The sequence below is a fragment of the Mus caroli genome, unplaced genomic scaffold, assembly GCF_978045245.1.
Source record: "Mus caroli unplaced genomic scaffold, Mus_caroli_1 scaffold_10, whole genome shotgun sequence".
NCBI lineage: Eukaryota > Metazoa > Chordata > Mammalia > Rodentia > Muridae > Mus > Mus caroli.
In genome coordinates, this window is record NW_028227265.1 from 89,652,677 (window position 1) to 89,671,618 (window position 18,942).

Below are 18,942 nucleotides of genomic sequence, written 5' to 3' on the forward strand. Positions count from 1 at the left end.
TAAAAAAAGAAACCAAAGAAAGACGAATGGGATCTCGCAAATGACTTTTAAAAATGATTAATATGGCATAAGTAAAATCATGCTTGAAGCAGACATGTTCGGTAGTAATTTATGTATCTGTGGGAAGGAAAAAAAATCCAAAATAAGTAAAATCTCATTCTAGATTAATATTTTGAATGAATTTTGATGATAGGGAACACAAGCCCTGGTTGGCCGAACTGCAGTCACTCTCAAATTCTATTATGTTCTGAATATGTTAAAATGTTCAGTAGCATAAAGGCAAATAAGTTGTCCTACAGTAAGCTGCTGTCTTACACCACCATCACAGGCATACCTACATATAAAACCAGTAAACACTCCTGTGCTCCTGCCTGAGCCTTAGTTGACTCTACAGCCACTGGGGGCTCATCCCTGTCTTCTCCACTTGCCTAAGGGTGTTCACTTCAAGCCTTTTAACCTGCATAGAGTTATATTTGCCCCTCTACAGCTGTGTAGACCAGGCTGGCCTCAAACTCTCAGAGATCCATTGCCTCTGCTGCCCAACTGCTGGGATTAAAGGCATGTGCTGCCACTGTCTCGTTTGCAAAGGTTTTATTAAGCTAGTTAAGATTCTTTAAGATTGTGCTTTAAGGAGCCATAAATAGTGGTAGAAAATATAGGAAAAAAACAACAACAAAAAAACATTTAATCCAAACTTGTGAAAGCATCACTTTAAAAACTGAAAAAAGCCAACGGAAACTGCAGCTTTCCAGGGTTGAGGTCGTTCCTTTGATTTAGTCTTTAATTGGAGCATTTTTGTCCTCCTCAATTTAAATCAGTGCCTTTATATGTCAAATAAATTACTAAGTATTAATGAACTTCTGTTGTATGAGAGACTCTTCCTGGGATGACAGCCACACACATCTACTCATCCCAGTAAGGGAACCTAGCACGACCAAAATAATGACTTTATCCAAGTCCAACTTGTTGAATAATGAGTATTTATTGGTGTTACTAATGGGAGTATGGAGCAATAACTGAGAAGTGGGTGCATTGATAAAAAGAAAAAATAAAGCAGAAAACCCAAACATAACAATAACAAAACAAAACAAATAAACAAACTCATCCCTACAAGAGTAAAGACTCAGGAAGCTCTGTATGACTGGCAGGTAGCTCAACCAATCAGTCTACCTTCCTGCCCCACCTCTGCAGTGGTTTACTGTGGAGGGAATCCTCAAGAATCTTGCAAATGTTGGCTTAGAGATTGAGCTGTTACCATGTGGGCTCTGTGATGGTCAAGCATTCTCTACTCACATCTCAGATTCCAGGGGGACAGATACCTAGATAATCTCAGAATCTCCTGCTATGCTGCGTTGTGCCTGAGAGGTGCTTCTCAACGGTGTCTCCATCGACAGGAGTGCCTCCATTGACAGGAGTGCCTCTGAAACACACGTGTTCATCATGTCAGTGATGACCACTTTACAAACCAGGACTCTACTACAAGATAACGCAACCACCCCTGGGAGGAAAGGGTTCATGGTTTGAACTACTTAAGAAGTCTGAGTTTCCACAAAGGGAACTTATGTACAGACACAGTGTGTGTGTGTGTGTGTGTGTGTGTGTGTGTGTGTGTGTGTGTGTGTGTGTGTGTGTGTGTGCAGTTGTGTGTGTGTGTGTGTGTGTAAGAGCACTGTTTAGTTTTGTCACTTTGTACAAAGTATTGGCCCATCGGAATACAATCTGGGTGGGGAGAAGGAAAGGCTCCCCTGAGAAAACTGCCATTCCTTACAGTGTAAGTCGCCTTATTGATTTGTGTATATGCTTCTGTGCAAAAACAAACCAGAACAAAAACAACAACAACAAAAAACCAAAAAACCAAAACCAAAACAAAAAAACCTCGCTGAGGTGTCAAAATAGCTAATTTCATCTGTAAATATTTACACAGAATACAAATACAGACTACAGATTCAGCCAACTAACTTTGCCCATATTTAAGAATGGGAAAAATGACTTTTGTAATATAATGGCACAACATCCTTTCCATATTTTCTTAAAACATAAATTGCATATTAGGCTACTTTCTATGAACTTGGTTAGAAAACTCTCTGCATCTGATTTCCTTGGTGGAGGTAGTTTGCTGTTAAACAGTTGACATACTTTTCAATAGACATCTAAATGTACATTTTACAGTCTATTTCCAGTTGTCCTCGGAACTGCTTAATGACTAACAGGTGATGCTTCATCTTCCAGTTGCCTCCAGGGAGACATGCTAGGACTAGACGTTGGCATGAATTCTGCCAATAGTAGCTCCAGTAGACTATTATCAAAAGCCTCTCTTGAATGGTATTGACAGTGCCAAGGCAATTTCATCTAGGTAGCTAATGAAGACAAACAGATTCTTCATTAGAGAATATCAGAAAGAAAAACAAGAATGCTGGCAGGCAGCATCATTGTGTTCAGATGCAAGCGCTACCATTGAACAAGCCAGTTCTCTTCTACGATATGGCAGTAGATGTAATGTAAATAAATGAAACCTTTGTTCAGTATTTTTAAATGAAGGATTTCTAAATCCGGTTGCCTATATGGAAAGAGTTCTTAAAACGAGGAAAATGGAAATGACCATTTTAAACATAAGTTAGGACATTTGGCATGCGTGTGTGTCTGCACAAATTTTACTGAAGCCATCACATCGTTTGAAGGGAAATAGTTAAGATGCTGTACAGAATGCAGACATATTTATTCGATGATGCTTGTCCACTCAGGCAAGGTGGCAGTGTACTTCTGATGAGATATGCAGTCATCCCAATCATTCATTCCACGAGTTAGAACAAAATGACCAACAAACTTCAAAGGTTAAATAACTGGATGGAAACGGAAGTAACCATTACAACATACTGAAAAAAATTTATTTCTTAATCTTTTTTTCCATTTTGACTCTAAGGTGTATGGACTTAGGTATTTAAAATAAGTAAATAAACGACCTAAAGAGAGCAGAAATAACAGCATCCTACCAGGGTAAAACGTAAATCCTCCCCCAGCCCCACCAGCTACCACTTTGATAAAAGGACATGCCTCATAGACTCCTGTCCTGGAAAACGGATAAGGGAGCACTGTGCTATCAGAAAATCTGCTGCATAGATCTTCAAATACACCACATGCTGCTGCCCAAAAGACTTCTAGCAGGAGCTATGAGCTCCAGTCTGGCACTTCCGGTAATGACAAATGACCAAAACATGCTTAAAGACAAAGGGGAGAGCATCCTTCATCCTCTGAGTCTTCTGAAGTAGATTGTCAGATCAAACGCTCAAGCTTGAGATACGAGGAAGCACCATTGTCCTCATCCACAGAACCGCACCCACCTGGATCCCACAATGACCTGTGCTGATGTCTGCTCTCCCTAAACACTCTCAAAAGTTCGTGGCCAGCATGGTCTACAGAGTGAGTTCAGGGACAGCCAGAACTACCCAGAGAAACCCTGTTTCGAAAAAAACAAACAAAACTCAAAAACGCTTTTAGCAAGGATGAGTGATTGCAAGGATCTTTCATTATTCTATTCTCTCCAGGTCTTTCCGTTTGTAGTGAATTCTTGCTTACATCAATTATTTAGCCATTTTTTTTTTAAAAAGCTAATCTACTTGAAATTCTCAAAATTAGTACCAAAGGGACCAACGGCACAGCTTACCATTCTAATGATTAATTTATAAAACTTACTTCCCAGATTTTTTTTAAAAATGAGATTTTTTTCCTTTTTGTAAATAGTGCATACAAGGCACAAGAACTTCTGTGAGTATACTTACTGAGGCCAAACATTTTGGCATCAACAAACACATTATCGTAGTTTACCCTAAACTACATTTCTAAACAGCACGCTGTTTAGTTCACGGTAAACTAAACTTCCTCATTTTTAAATGATTTGCATAATTTAATCTGGATAGGCATTTGAGGAAAAATATCTATTGACAATTATAGTTTTGATGAAAAGACAGAGATGATACACAGGTGCATATGGAGGAATAATCCATTGATTTATCAGAAATGCTTAGAAACTCAGTCTTTTCACAATAACACTGAGCAAGTAGTTTAAAAAAAAAAAAAACAGATTTGATAACATCCAAACCAGCAAAAGAGTGTTGCCAGGCAATCTTCAAGAGAATTAGCATGTGTTCCTTCTGATTTCAAATGAGAAGACATGAAAGTACATTTCTGATGTAAGTTCTTTGTCAAAACACCATGGTAAGTCTGACAAAAGTTTTTATCCAATTGCTTTGAACAGTGAACTTGAGCTTCAGTATCTGTATTTGAATCTTCCAATGGGAGACAAAGTCTAGAACGGGAATTCAAACCTTGCACAAGGGGATAAATGACCAGCTGTAGGCTACATGGCCTCCGTAATGAGTTCATAGTCAATGCAGCTCTCTCATCGGAAGCTAATTTCACATCAGAAAAAAAAAAAAAATCAAGGATGATTTCTTACCTGCTCTCAAATACAGCTTTGCATAATAACATGACTTGAAATTTATTAAATCTTAAGATTAACCTAAAATTTCTAAAACAGAATATCAAATGAATAATGGGATTATGAGATAAGTTGTAAAACCCAATTATTCGAATGAACATTGGCCCATAAACTTATTCTCGGGTTTTGGCAGAAAATGGTTCCCTTTTAATGACTTTTAAAGGTTAATAGTAATTTGTATTAGTTACAGAAGTTTATATATTGGAATAAACAGTGTTCTGTTTTAAGCATCAGTTTGGTGATTACTTGAAACTCTTCATGCTGCTGTGTTTGATCCCCATCACTGAAGACAAAATTTGCATATCTAGTCAAAGGGATATAGGGACAATTGGCAAATGGTGCCTTCCAATTGGAAGCTTGTTCCATTCCTCCACAGCACTGGTACCTTAAAAGCAAACAAAAATCAACGAGACTATGTTAAACACAAAAACAAGCAATGTATTCACTATTTGTTGCATTATCACATACCCCGTGTTCCAAACTGACTCCCATGATGCAAGGCGTGGCAGTTGTCTTCTTGAATACAGACCTCCAAATCCAATGTACACACATAACAGATGCTTTTACTAAATGCACTGTCAATGCAGACTTGGTAGGCCTATGGCAATGAAAGTTTCTGTATGACTGTCTAGTTCCAGGAGATAAGTTGTTTGTTCATCTCTCTGAGGCCAGTTGGAGACTAGGAATGTCTTAAGAGTTGAGGGGAATTTAAGGAAACTTATACGCATGATATCACAGTACTTTTACATGTTTTGTTCCACGACAAGGAGGGTTGGGTATATAATGTTTTTAGCATCACAGTACACTTCAGGAAAAATATAACTATTTGTAAATTATGCTGAAATGAGAAAAGGCCACAGATTAGGCTTGGGACTTTGGTATGGTATGGTATGGTATGGTATGGTATGGTATGGTATAGTATGGTATGGTATGATATGGTATGATATGGTATGATATGGTATGGCATGGCACGGTATGGTACTGAACACAATGGTATGGTGCTTATTTAGAATGTATAAGGCCCTGGCAATCCATCCTCAGCATCTCTCCCAAGACTGAAGAACACTGACTAATGCAGTCCAAAAAGACAAGAACAGGAGATACCATTTGACAATCTGTATTAGGTCCATCAACATTGGACACAGTTTCATAATTTTTTATATTTTATTTTATGTGCACTGGTGCTTTGCCTGCATGCATGTCTGTACGAGTATGAGGTTGTCAGATATCCTGAAATTGGAGTTACAATCAGTTGTGAGCTGCCATATGGGTACTGGGATTTGGACCCAGGTTCCCTGAAAGGGCAGCCAGTGTTCTAAACCACTGAGCTATCTCTCTAGCCCCCACTAGACACAGATCCACAAATGCATGTATTGCATGAATTGAAAATGTGAGACATGATGCAAGAAAAATTATTTTCTTAAAGTGTGGTATCACTAGGCATGGTACTGAATGCCTTTAATTCCACCACAGGTAAGGTAGTGGCAGGTAAAGGCAGGCAGATCTCTAGAAGCCTGAGACTATACTGGTCTACACAATGGTTCTGAGACTAACAAATGAGACCTGGCTCAAGACAAACAAGCAGTCCCTTGTCAGGAGCCATCTAAGAAAGGCTAAAGGCATTCAAGTAAGTTTCCTGGAGATGGCACATCACGTTGCATGGCTGTGATGGGTAAGCTCTGAATTGCAGGGCCTTCAGAGATTTCATCCCAGGATTGCCTCTTGTTGTTAATATACCTTTCCTGTCACTATTACATAGACTAGTGATTCCTGGGGATGAGCCCACCCTATTGGGCAGATATTCTGCAGATCAACAAAGATATGATATGTAGTAATTCTGTATAGACGCATTGATGAGTTCACAATTCCTGATAATGATTTTATAGAATTCCTAAATTATACAAGTAATTTCCAGCCCTCTGAAAAGCTGCAAATAGGGCTCTATAAACCTTCATGGGTCACGGGCGAATGTGCTGGGTTAAGAAAGCAGGCTTAGAGCACATGTATGAGCAGGGAAAACATCCCTTTTAGCTTAGTTGTGAGGCTACTATCTGGTAACTAAAGGTCTGCTTTGGGAAGGGACAATTTATTGTATGTGCAAAGACAAAAAATAAACTATTGTTTACCTATAGAAAACTTCAAAATTAGTGGGACACAAAGCAGATGATTTTGTTTCTTGGTAAAATCATGCTAACTTATGACATCAGAATTATTGTTTTAAGCTTTTAATAAACTTATGGAGCTAGTAACAGATAATGTTTAGTCAGGTACTAGTCTTAATGGAAACACATGTAAAGATTTCTGCTGTGACTCCTTCTCAATTTATGACTTGAATTGGTGTCTTAAAACTTGCTATGAACTTATGGAATATGAAGATGCTTGGAAGACCATGTAATCAATTCTCTTGAGCAAGTATAAGAACTAAGAATGACAGTAAGGAAAGGGCTTTTTCTTACTCTCAGCAATAAAAAGGTAGAAGTTTCTTCTTTGAGTAATAAAGGTTGGGGCTTCTTTTTCATCTAGAATGAATGAACCCTCCTGGAGTTGATGAGACAGATGGTCGGGACCCAACCAGTGTGTGTGTGTGTGTGTGTGTGTGTGTGTGTGTGTGTGTACATGTTTGTGTGTGTATGTGTTTGTGTCTGTGCGAGTTGAATGTGCAAAAGATTTTCATTCTGCTTGCATGGCTTTCTTTTCCTTTTACTCTGGCTCACAAAGAGTTAATGAAACTCTGAGCACCCCACTGCTGTGGAAGAGCTTCTGAGTTGAAGGAGAGCCTGAATAAGCTAATTCCTCTTCTTTATTCCCTGCTCCTGAGCAGCAGAAGTTAGTTAACAGAAGCCAATGGCTTTTGAATTTAGAATAGCAAAAAGTTCTAGACAGAAGAATTGCCAAAGGTAACCTTTGGCCTTGCTCTTGACTCCATACCCCATTGCTTGGCTGCCTTCCTCAAAGAACTGGTGCCAGGGGCTGAAATTTAATTTAAAAACTTTTCTGGCAATGGTTGTTACTTAAATGAGAAACACGTAAAAAAATTACTTGGTGGTTTTTTGTTTGTTTGTTTTGTTTTTGTTCTTGTTTTTTAAAGGTGTGTGCAGTTGATTTTGCTGTGATTTGGCTACAAATACCAACTTTATATGTTCAAAGGTAATAAAATCAAGCTTCTGTGGGTTTTTAATTTTAATTGCTCAGTTACGTCTCTATCAAATATTGAGATCCTACAGATGCTATCTCTGTGAAATGTGTTTGGCTTAGTCATTAACAAACACAACACTGGTCGGTGTCAGAATATTAGAATACAAAGGGGACTTAGAAACAGCGTTGCCATTTAAACAAGTGCACTATTAATATAGAGAAAATTCTGTACTAAAAATGGTTTGAAATACTGAAAACAAATCTGGAGGACCCTATGTCTTACACAACTATGTTCTCTAAATTATTATTTTATTTTAGATTATTTATTTTATGTATCTGAGTACAATGTAGCTGTGTATTCTGACACACCAGAAGAGGGCTACAGATGCCATTATAGATGGTTATGAGCTAGCACATGCTTGCTGGAAATTGAACTTAGGACCTCTGGAAGAGCAGTCAGTGCTCTTCATCACTGAGCCATCTCTCCAGACCATAAATATATATATATATATTATACTACTAATATATTATATATATTAACTAGTACTTCATATTTTTGCACTCACAGGTCCACTCTTAGGATCTTTTCTTGAAATTAAGTAATACCTACTTGGAATTTAGTATGATTCAGAATATTCCATTTTCACCTTCCTAACTATAGCTATAATTAGTGTGATCTATTGTATTATCATATATTCAGAGTGATCATGACTTCCAAAAGCCAAAACCCTATTCAACTAGCAGCTTATAATTTAATTTGTACTCACCGCCCCCCCCCCCCCCAAGACAGAGTCTCATTATGCAGCTCTGAATGACATGGAGCTCACTACTTAGCACAGGCTGGCCTTGACTTCACAAAGCTCTACCTAGCTCTGCTCCTGAGATTTTGGGATTAAATGAACATGCCTCTACACCCTTCTGTATTTTACCCTTATTTACACTGTTATTCATCAAAAACAAGCAAAGAAAAAATTTAAAACATTCAATATTCATGTTGATACAAATTATTTTATTTTGGACAGCAATCCCATGTCTCTCTAAAAATAGATGATTTTAGAATGCAGTTTTTAAAATATAAAGTTGTATTTATAATGTTTAATGTGTAACTTAGCTATAATGTGCTTGTTCTCTGTTTACATGCTTTGAAGATAGGATCTTTCCATGTAGCCTTGGCTGGCCTAGAACTCCTTATACAGACTAGGTTGGCCATGACCTTGCAGCAATCTTTTTTTCTTTTCCTTACTGAGTGCCAGGATTGCAGGCATGCATACCATATATGGATACATTGTATCTATTCTAATGTTGCACATATAGGGAGAGAGCTGGCTTTTCTAGTAGATGCACAGGTGTTTATTTCAAAGGCACTCTTTATTATCCCTTTGTGCTAACTACAGGTTTATAAACAAGGTAGGATTTAAGGAAACTTATTGGAAAGCACAAGTTTACTTGTTACTATAATTTAAAGAAAATGAACAGGAACAACTATGAAAGAAGACCAATGATGAGTTCCGACAGTGAGTGACCCAAAATGGCGATGACGAAGCTTGTGCTGACAAGACTTAGTCATCTAGTACTTAGACCAAGTAAGAATCGGCTAATAGATGGTCGAGGATATGATGGCAATGCCCTCAATGAGAAGAAAAGTTAATTCTGGGATCCTGTAAAATGTAAGACAGTGCTTGTTTTAGGATCCATCCCTGTCATGTTTCCATCAACTTATTTTTATAGCTTGCCAAGTTAGCATAAATGCTGGCTAATACGGAAGCTAGGTCCATAATCCATGTCCAACATGACTCGTGGAATCCCATTGGTCATGTAAGATACCTTCCAAGCCAGTCAAAATAAATATTGCTCATGGAAACTATCAACTCTGTGAAACTAGGAAGCTGTTAGAAATAAAGTGTAACAATCAAATCAAAACATCTTACTTTACAAGAGTGGTTTCATTCTGATTGTAGAACTAAGTCTCATTCTCCATAGTTAGTGCAGGGTTGCTCATACCTTAAAAAACATAAATTAAGATTTTTTTTTGGACTTCTTTGAACAAATGGCAGGAAATTTCTATCTCTAAAGGCCCTCTATAATAATAACAAAAAGTTTTTTATAATGTATTCATTTTTGATTTATAGAAACACATTAGACATTCACACACTGCACAGTATTAGTTAAATCAATACTCTTTTCCTCTCTTTCTCTCTCTCTCTCTCTCTCTCTCTCTCTCTCTCTCTCACACACACACACACACACACACACAGACAAACACAGACACACACACACACACACACCCAGACCAGAGCAGGGGCAGTGAGGGAAGACAGAGCTAAGGAGGCAGGGGACCACAGGAAAGAAAGATGTGTGGGGAGCAGGCATTGCATCCACTTGATTTCCCAGCCTCTCCCCTCTCTTGCTGGATGAAAGCAGCGTTTTTTCTCCCTTCCTTCTCAAGTCCTTCCCACCTTCCTTACCTCACCCTTTAGCTTCTCGACTTAGCAGTCAAAAAACCGTAAAAATCAACCTAAACTGCCAAGTAATTAATAGCACATTAAAAAACAAGAAATCAGCAATATGTTAATGTGTACTGTAAGATGAAGTATAAATTCTTCCTGGAAGAAAGACTTGTGAGCCTCCCTGACAACTGCCCCTGCATCACTCTTTGGTTTCTATGGAAACTAGTGTTTAGAAGCCAAATAAGTATCATCAATTACTGTGTAGGTAATGCCTCATCCTTCCCACAGCCTGGAGAGTGAACTACTTTACTATGTCTGAAAGCGAGGGAGACCAAATCATGAGGAAAATGTATTTTGAAAACAACTCTAAGATTTGCTATGGAAACCTTACATTTTGGGATACTGTGGCTGATCAGATGTTAAACACTAACTAGAATTTTTACTCAGGACTATCTGTTTTGTTGAAACTATCACTATATACCAAAGAGATCACAAATAAATCACTCAGTGCTTTAAAGAATAATGAACCAGTGTGTGAATTTTGAAAATGAAGGGGAGTGAAGTAAAAACAAGTTAAGGTTTAAATTTGAGTGATTAAAATTGATCTGGAACTGTTCTAGGTAACAGGACCTTAATCACAGGTTTGTGGTTTTGTACTCAACACACCACACACACACACACACATACACACACCCCTGCATTATAACCACACTATTGTATTTAACCCCTGATAGCGCAAAGGTAAAAAACCAAAATCTAAATGTCATTAAAAGACCAATCTTGGTAATCATTTCTGAGTTCAAAACCTCGACTGCTTGTTCTTTGTTAATAGATTACAGTGACGGAAGTAATAAAAAAAATAAGTAAAATCACCAGAAAGGGGGTGGGGGATGGGGAGTGGGAGGTGAAGAAGTCGAAAGCAGCTGAAGTTAAGGTGATCACATAATCACTCTAGATCATCTAAAACTAGACAAAATTTAAGATCCTCTTCTGGGGACATTTTTCAAATTTCTGAATTGATTGCGTTCTTTCACTTTGAATACTTTGTATTGTGAATCACTTACCATTTTTAACATGCCACAGTAAAGATGAATTCTGTTTGACGGGAGTCTCGTTCACAATAAGATATGAAACTGTGTAACAGACTTTTTCCTCCGCCTTTACCTTTGAAAAACAGAGGCTACTAAAAGAAAAGCTAGTGCACCCTCACCGGCTTTGCCCTTCCCAGGGTTTGCGCTGCTCTCTGTCCAGGTCTGAGAATCCTTGAGGAGGTGGCTCTGGGACTCTCTCAGAGGCTTTGCAGGAAACTGGTGGTTTTCAGGACTGACAAAAAAATAATCAGGAGCCCAAGTCAACTCTTAATAGCACAGCTGAATGTTTCTCAAAAAAATGAAATGCAGACTTCTTGCAATGCAAGACGCTCTTGGGAAAGACCCATGATAACCAAGGACTACAAGAAAAATGCATAAAACTGGGCTCTCCACTAGAGAACCACTCTGTTTTGTCTCCTTGTATTCCAGGTTATGCTAACGTGACAGTCCCCAACTCCGAGAAATGTCGATTTTGAATACAGAAAATGTTCTGAGGGTCCAATAACACTATATTCTCTTTAGCATGCAAGATAATTTAGTTAGCATGCAATAGCATTTTTTTTTGATGACAGTTTATTAAGTTTTATTTATGCCAAGTGATACTAGCTTCTCACGATAATGGTTTTGAAATAAGATTGAGGGCCATGGATTTGGGCTCAGTGTGTATAGCATTTGTCTTACAAGCATGAGATCCAGAGTTCACATCTTAGACCTATGTAATTGCCGGGTGGGCGTGGCAGTCTGACTGAAATGGGATTCCTCGGAACACTTGAGAAACGGCTTCTCTGGAGCAAACAAGCTACCTAGGCTAGTCAAAACGAAGACCTATAGAGTCCATTGAGAGATCTTTGTCTTGATGAATAATGTGGCAAAAGATCAAAGCAGACTCCAAATGTCACCTACAGCCTCCATATGCATGCACATGCATACCGGCACGAATATGTGCACCTGTACCCATATATGCACCCACATACATATGGAAATGGATATACATATGCAAGCACACCACACAAACACATATAATAGCAAATAATCAACTTAAGAAAATATATATTGATTTTGTCAAGTGATATGTATATGGAGGAAATATGAGGATGACGGTGAGAAGAAAAGTCAAAGAAAAAATTAGATTTGTGTCTGGAGAGTGACCTTGTTCAGCTAGAACAAAGAACTACTGCCCTTTTGTAAGTGAAAGTTGAGCCATTATCTTGCAGGAGGTTTTTTAAACATCTGATATTATCTGTTTTCAGAAACCTAATATACAATTTGGGAAGTAAAAGAATCAGGAAAAAAAAAAGAATTTTCTTAAAAAAATTAGTTAGATCTGCTACACAATAATATATTTTATGACACAGAAAATAAACATAAAATACTACTTAACTTAGGGACATGTATTAGCACAGAAACTCTTTTAGAATACCCTCATAAAGTGTGGCAATGTTTTAAAAGAAAAGAACTGTCTTAAAATATGAAAAATTAAAGAAGAAACATTGAGATTATTTAGATATATGATATATGGGTACAAGCCTGTGTGGGCATACTTTTTAAAAATTTACTTCTTTTTAATCTATTTAATATATCAAATTATCAAATTTAAAAAATCAATAACCATGTTGAAGCAACAAGAAAGAAATGAAAGTATTTAGAAATTTTAGATATATGGCAGTTAACACAGTATAAAAGCTTAACTTTATAGCCTTAAAAATGAAATCATTATAATCACCTGAAGCATGTAAAATTGTATCAAAGAATGAGGGCTTCACACTCATGAAAATTTTATCATCAAAGAAGGAACAATAATACTGGACATAATAATAAATCAGTAACTTCCTGTGCTTCCCTTAAACAGTGATATTTTGTTGTCTAAATGTTACTGAACGTGGACTCTCAGGTACAGGGAGGGGTAACAGACACCTACAATTCTAGATCACAAGTTTAAAGACATCCTCAGTTACACAATAACAGGAGACTCCTGGCTGCCTCCCTACCTGCCCCCCATGATGGCCAGTTGCTCAGGAATAGAGGGGAGTTGGCAAGTACAAAGGCATAAAATGCAGAATTGGGAGAATTTAGAAACAGAACAAGGTCTTTGTGGCTCTGGGTTGGAAATTATGAGAAAATGAGAAGGAATGACATTACAGATGTTTCAAAGGCAGATCTGAAGCTGTCTAGTAGGTCAGGTGTCCTGGCTGGTTTTGTGTGTCAACTTGACACAAGCTGGAGTTATCACAGAGAAAGGAGCCTCCCTTGAAGAAATGCCTACATGAGATCCAGCTGTAAGGCATTTTCTCAATTAGTGATCAAGGGGAGAGGGCCCACTGTGGGCAGTGACATTCCTGGGCTGGTAGTCCCGGGTTCTATAAGAAATGGGAACAAAACACCCATGGAAGGAGTTACAGAGACAAAATTTGGAGCTGTGACGAAAGGATGGACCATCTAGTGATTGCCATATGCAGGGATCCATCCCATAATCAGCTTCCAAACGCTGACACCATTGCATACACTAGCAAGATTTTGCTGAAAGGACCCAGATATAGCTGTCTCTTGTGAGACTATGCCGGGGCCTAGCAAACACAGAAGTGGATGATCACAGTCAGCTATTGGATGGATCACACGGCCCCCAATGGAGGAGCTAGAGAAATTACCCAAGGAGCTAAAGGGAACTGCAACCCTATAGGTGGAACAACAATATGAACTAACCAGTACCCTGGAGCTCTTGTCTCTAGCTGCATATGTATCAAAAGATGGCCTAGTCGGCCATCACTGCAAAGAGAGGCCCATTGGACTTGCAAACTTTATATGCCCCAGTACAGGGGAACCCCAGGGCCAAAAAGGGGGAGTGGGTGGGTAGGGGGTTGGGGGGTGGGTATGGGGGACTTTTGGGATAGCATTGAAAATGTAAACGAGGAAAATACCTAATTAAAAATAAATTAAAAAAAAAAAAAAAAAGAAAGCAAGCTGAACAACTAAGGGGAAACAAGCCAGTCAGTAAGATCCCTCTATGGCCTCTGCATCAGCTCCTGCTTCCTGACCTGCTTGAGTTCCAGTCCTGACATCCTTTGGTGATGAACAGCAGTGTGGAAGTGTAAACTGAATTAACCCTTTCCTCCCCAACTTGCTTCTTGGTCATGATGTTTGTGCAGGAATAGAAACCCTGACTAAGACACCAGGTAAGCACATTTGTTAGTTTTGGTCTCTCTCTCTCTCTCTCTCTCTCTCTCTCTCTCTCTCTCTCTCTCTCTCTCTCTCTCTCTCCATTGAAGAACTAGAAGCAAGAGAAGACACAATCCAAAGGGACAAGAAAGAACAGTTAGAAACTTGATGAAATTATCTATGGAGAAGTTGAGAGGTCCACTAAGAAATAAAAACCATGGGACTAATTCCTGCTCCCTCCCCCCTCCCCCCACTAGAAGCAAACTGGGCTCCTCAGAAGAAACCACTGACAATGGGCCACTGATCAGTGATGTCCCTGACTTAGGGAGAATAAGTCTGGACACCTAACTAGAGGAGATAACCAGCCAAGAACAAGGCTGATTATTCAACTTCTTCAAGCTCTCACCAAATATAGTGAATCCTACATATTAGCCAATCAAAGCTGAATGAAACTAAAATAGTAGCCAATCAGAACTGTACTCATGTCATGGCTTTGCCACCTACCAATCATATTAGAGGTCATCTAATTCTTCTGGAAAATTCCCCTATCCCTGCATAAAAAGGGGCCTGAGAGCCCCTCAGGTCATCACCATTTTGATGAATGATTGATCCCTGTAAGCTGGTAATTTGTGCAGAATAAACTCTCTTTTTCTTTGCATACTATTTGAATCTGGGGTCTTCCTACAGTGATTCTTAGACCATAACAAAGTGATGATGGCCTAGCTTAGGAAGGCAGCCATGAAGGTGGTAAACAATGGTGTGTGTGTGCCTGTGTGTGTGTGTGTGTGTGAGATGCACACACACATATAACTGCAAGTGGTAAGAAAAGATTCATGCATATATAGGAAAAATTTTAATATATAAGTAGTATAAATATACATATATATAATTCTGCAGTGTTAAAGTGTTAAGGAATCAGTTCTAGGACCTTGTGATCTTGCACATATACAACATACCCAAGTTCTACCACTGAACTATATCTCTGGTCTTTGATTTTCAAGTAGTCTCTTGGTGTAGGTCAGTCTAGTTTTTTTTAATATTTATTTATTTATTTATTTATTTATTTATTTATTATATGTAAGTACACTGTAGCTGTCTTCAGACACACCAGAAGAGGGCATCAGATTTCGTTACGGATGGTTGTGAGCCACCATGTGGCTGCTGGGATTTGAACTCAGGACCTTTGGAAGAGCAGTCGGTGCTCTTAACTGCTGAGCCATCTCACCAGCCCAAAAATGTGTAGCCCAGGCTGGCCTCGAACTCGTGATCCTCCTGCCTCTGCCTCCTTCAGCAAATCCTACCGGCGTGCGCCACCACTACCAGCCAGTCTAGTTTTGAGTTTGCTCAATATCCCTGTCTGGCCTTACATTCTCCCTTACTTGTTCAAATTCAGCCTCAACATTTAAATGAAAGCCAAGAAATGCCTGTTGAGTACAAATCACTTCAAGTCCACTCAGCAGGGAAATGCTGTCAGAAGTAAGATTTTCCCCAGTCCTCGCAACCTGTGAGTCATGACCCCTTTGGGGTTGCATATCAGACATCCTGCATATCAGATATTTATGTTATGATTCATAACAGTAGCAAAATTACAGTTATGAAATAGCAACAAAATAATTTTATTGTTAGGAGTCACCACAACATGAGGAATTGTATTAAAGGGTCACAGCATTAGGAAGGTTGAGAGCCACTGCTAGAGCACTTTAAAGACTGAGACCACGCAGCTCCTAAAACCTATACATTCTTAACGTTCAAAAACCACTTAACAGAGGGTCAATAATATTAATGTAATCTACTATTAAATTTTGCAAAACTTTGAAAACATATCTTAAATAATTTATTAGAGCTCAGTTTTTTTTTTCATCGATGTATAGGAAAATCCATTAACATTTAACTGTGTACAGTTTTTTGAGCCAAAGCACATAAAGTTTGACCCAGGAAGTGACTGATGCCTTTGAATGTGAAACACATCAGAAGAGCTTTTTCACTAATGGGCAGAATTTGACTTGTACCTATCTCACACTAAAGATCGGGTAACAAATATGTTTTAAGTCTTTTTTTAAAGATATATTTATTTTGTGTATATGAGTAATCTGTTTTCATGCACACGAGAAGAGGGAATCAGATTTCATCACAGATGGTTGTGAGCCACCACGTGCTTGCTGGGAACTGAACTCAGGACCTCTGGAAGAGTAACTAATGCTCTTAACCACTGAGCCATCTCTCCAGCCCTCATGTTTTAAGTCTTTTAAAACCTTAATGTGATTTTGGAATGTTTGCCAAAATCATAGTCTTGCAAATAATCCTGGGAACACTCCAGAAACCATAGGAAAAAGCACTGTAATCAATATGAAATATTCACAGGGTAAGTGGCCCAGCACAACTAAATTATAGAAATGAAGACTAACTCTAAAATTTTATAAAGAATTCTAAAGTTTTATAAATGACATCATGCTTGTGCTTTTGTTACTGACTTTCATTTAAAAAACAGAATATGTTGTTACTCACAAATATATAAAAATTAATATTTCAAACTGCTAGGAATTCCTATATAAGGTTGGGAGAGATGGCTCAGCAGTGAAGAACACTCTCTGCTTTTGTAGAGGACCTGTGCTCAGTTTAAAGCGTATACATGGGGGCTCACACAATTGTGTCTGTGACTCCAATTCCAGGAAATCTAACTCCTGTTTGTGTCTTTTTGGTACCAGGCAAGTATGTGGTGCACGTGTATACATGCAGGAAAACCACTTAACACTCAAATAAATTAAACAAATCTCTTAAAACTTTCACATTTAGACATATGCTTCCTTCTAAAAGAAAAGGATACAGCCATGTTTCTTTAAGAGAGAGAGAGAGAATTCCTATAAAACTTGAATTTTTTTTTTTTTTTTACTTTTTCTCTTTCTCCAATTAGTGGAAAGCCAGAATTAAACTTCAATCTTTATGTTTCTGTCCTTGATAGACTAGAATCTAAACAATCTTAAAGCTGGAGCAAAAGTCTCCACACAGTGAATGTTTAAACCCTTTTCCCTTTCCTTTGGGAAAACATAAAACGGACACACATGCAGGCACACGTGCACATATGCTTGCAAGCACACATGTGAATTCAAGTAGCATTTAGAGGCCTTCCAGAGCCCCCTGAACTATCAAATGGATGTCTGGGAGTCCTTTTGATCTCCAAAGGTCCAACTGAAGGAATTTCACCTTTATAAACATTACTACAGAGGAAAGCCCAGAGGGTGAGAGGAGGGTGTTGTACCTTGACTTCATACAGGAAGGAGCAGAGGAGAAGGGCTTTTGAATTACATTATTTGTTTAAACACTACCTTTCAAATGTCATAACATATTTTGGGCTGGAAAGATGGCTCAGTCATTAAATGCTAGGCTCACAACCAAATATCATGATATATTTTATTCAACTAAAATGTCTAGAGATTTAAGAACTGTTTTCTTTTTTTTAAAGATTTATTTATTTATTATATGTAAGTACACTGTAGCTGTCTTCAGACACTCCAGAAGAGGGAGTCAGATGTCATTACGGATGGTTGTGAGCTACCATGTGGTTGCTGGGATTTGAACTCAGGACCTTTGGAAGAGCAGTCGTGTGCTCTTACCTGCTGAGCCATCTCACCAGCCCAAGAACTGTTTTCTTAGGAACAGAATTATATGAATGTAATTGAAACTATGTATCCTGTCTATTCTACCACTGTCTCCCTCCATCATTAAAAGTGGAATCCATTATAGTACATTTTCCTTCATCTTTTTGTTTGTTTGTTTGCTTGCTTATGGAGACAGGGTTTCTCTGTGTAGCCCTGGCTGTCCTGGAACTCACTCTGTAGACCAGGCTGGCCTCAAACTCAGAAATCCCCCTGCCTCTGCCTCCCAAGTGCTGGGATTAAAGGCATGTGCCACCACTGCCTGGCTTTTCCTTCACCTTTAACATAGTTTTCTCAAAGGAACAGAAAACCAAAAGAGACAACAGAATAAAATACATCACTTGAAAATAAAACAGAAAAAAAAAATGGAGCATTACTTTTTCACTGTTGAATTTAGTCCCGCAGGAGTAGAAGGTTGTTCAGGATCCTGGTTAACAAGGCAAGTTGGAAAGGAACAGCCATCACCTTGACTGTAATTAAAAACAGAGAGAGAGAGAGAAAGAAAAATGTTCAACCTTCCCAATGCTGTGACCCTTTAATACAGTTCCTCATAGTGCAGTGACACCCCCCCCCAATCATACAATAATGTTGTTGTCACTTCCTAACTGTAATTTTGGTACTATTACGAATCCTAATATAAACATCTATTATGCAGGATATCTGATAGATGACCCCTATGAGGTCATTCCATCTGCAAAGGGGGTCAGGACCCAAAGGTTGAGAAGCACTGCTCTAGCCACCCCTGTGAAGAAAAACAACAGATTTAACTCTGCCTTTTGTTTGCTTACTTTTATTAATTTAAATTAAAAGAAAACTTTCAGAACAAAGTACCTTGAAAATATTGGTAACAGCCAATATTTCTTCTCATCACCAAAAACTTGTCTCATGTTTTTACTGAAACCCAAGCTGAATCCGTTCTTATCTGTTCCGTGTCTAAATACTGGATTTCTGAATGCCTCTAAAAGGAA

The 18,942-nt window shown here is 38.4% G+C and overlaps 1 protein-coding gene across 2 annotated transcripts in view; it reads right to left on the minus strand.

Annotated features, from left to right (window-relative positions):
- Positions 1 to 3,991: 3,991 nt before the first annotated feature.
- Zdhhc2 (zDHHC palmitoyltransferase 2) overlaps positions 3,992 to 18,942 on the minus strand; it is a 59,326-nt gene continuing 44,375 nt past the window's right edge. For both annotated transcript variants that reach the window (XM_085844010.1, XM_085844011.1), the window contains 5 exons: positions 18,806 to 18,932; positions 18,352 to 18,444; positions 11,288 to 11,400; positions 9,559 to 9,631; positions 3,992 to 4,880 (listed from right to left, as the gene is read on the minus strand). In XM_085844010.1, the coding sequence (XP_085700136.1) occupies positions 9,591 to 9,631; positions 11,288 to 11,400; positions 18,352 to 18,444; positions 18,806 to 18,932 (374 nt within the window). In that variant the 3' untranslated portion in view covers positions 3,992 to 4,880; positions 9,559 to 9,590. The remainder of the gene's footprint in view (positions 4,881 to 9,558; positions 9,632 to 11,287; positions 11,401 to 18,351; positions 18,445 to 18,805; positions 18,933 to 18,942) is intronic.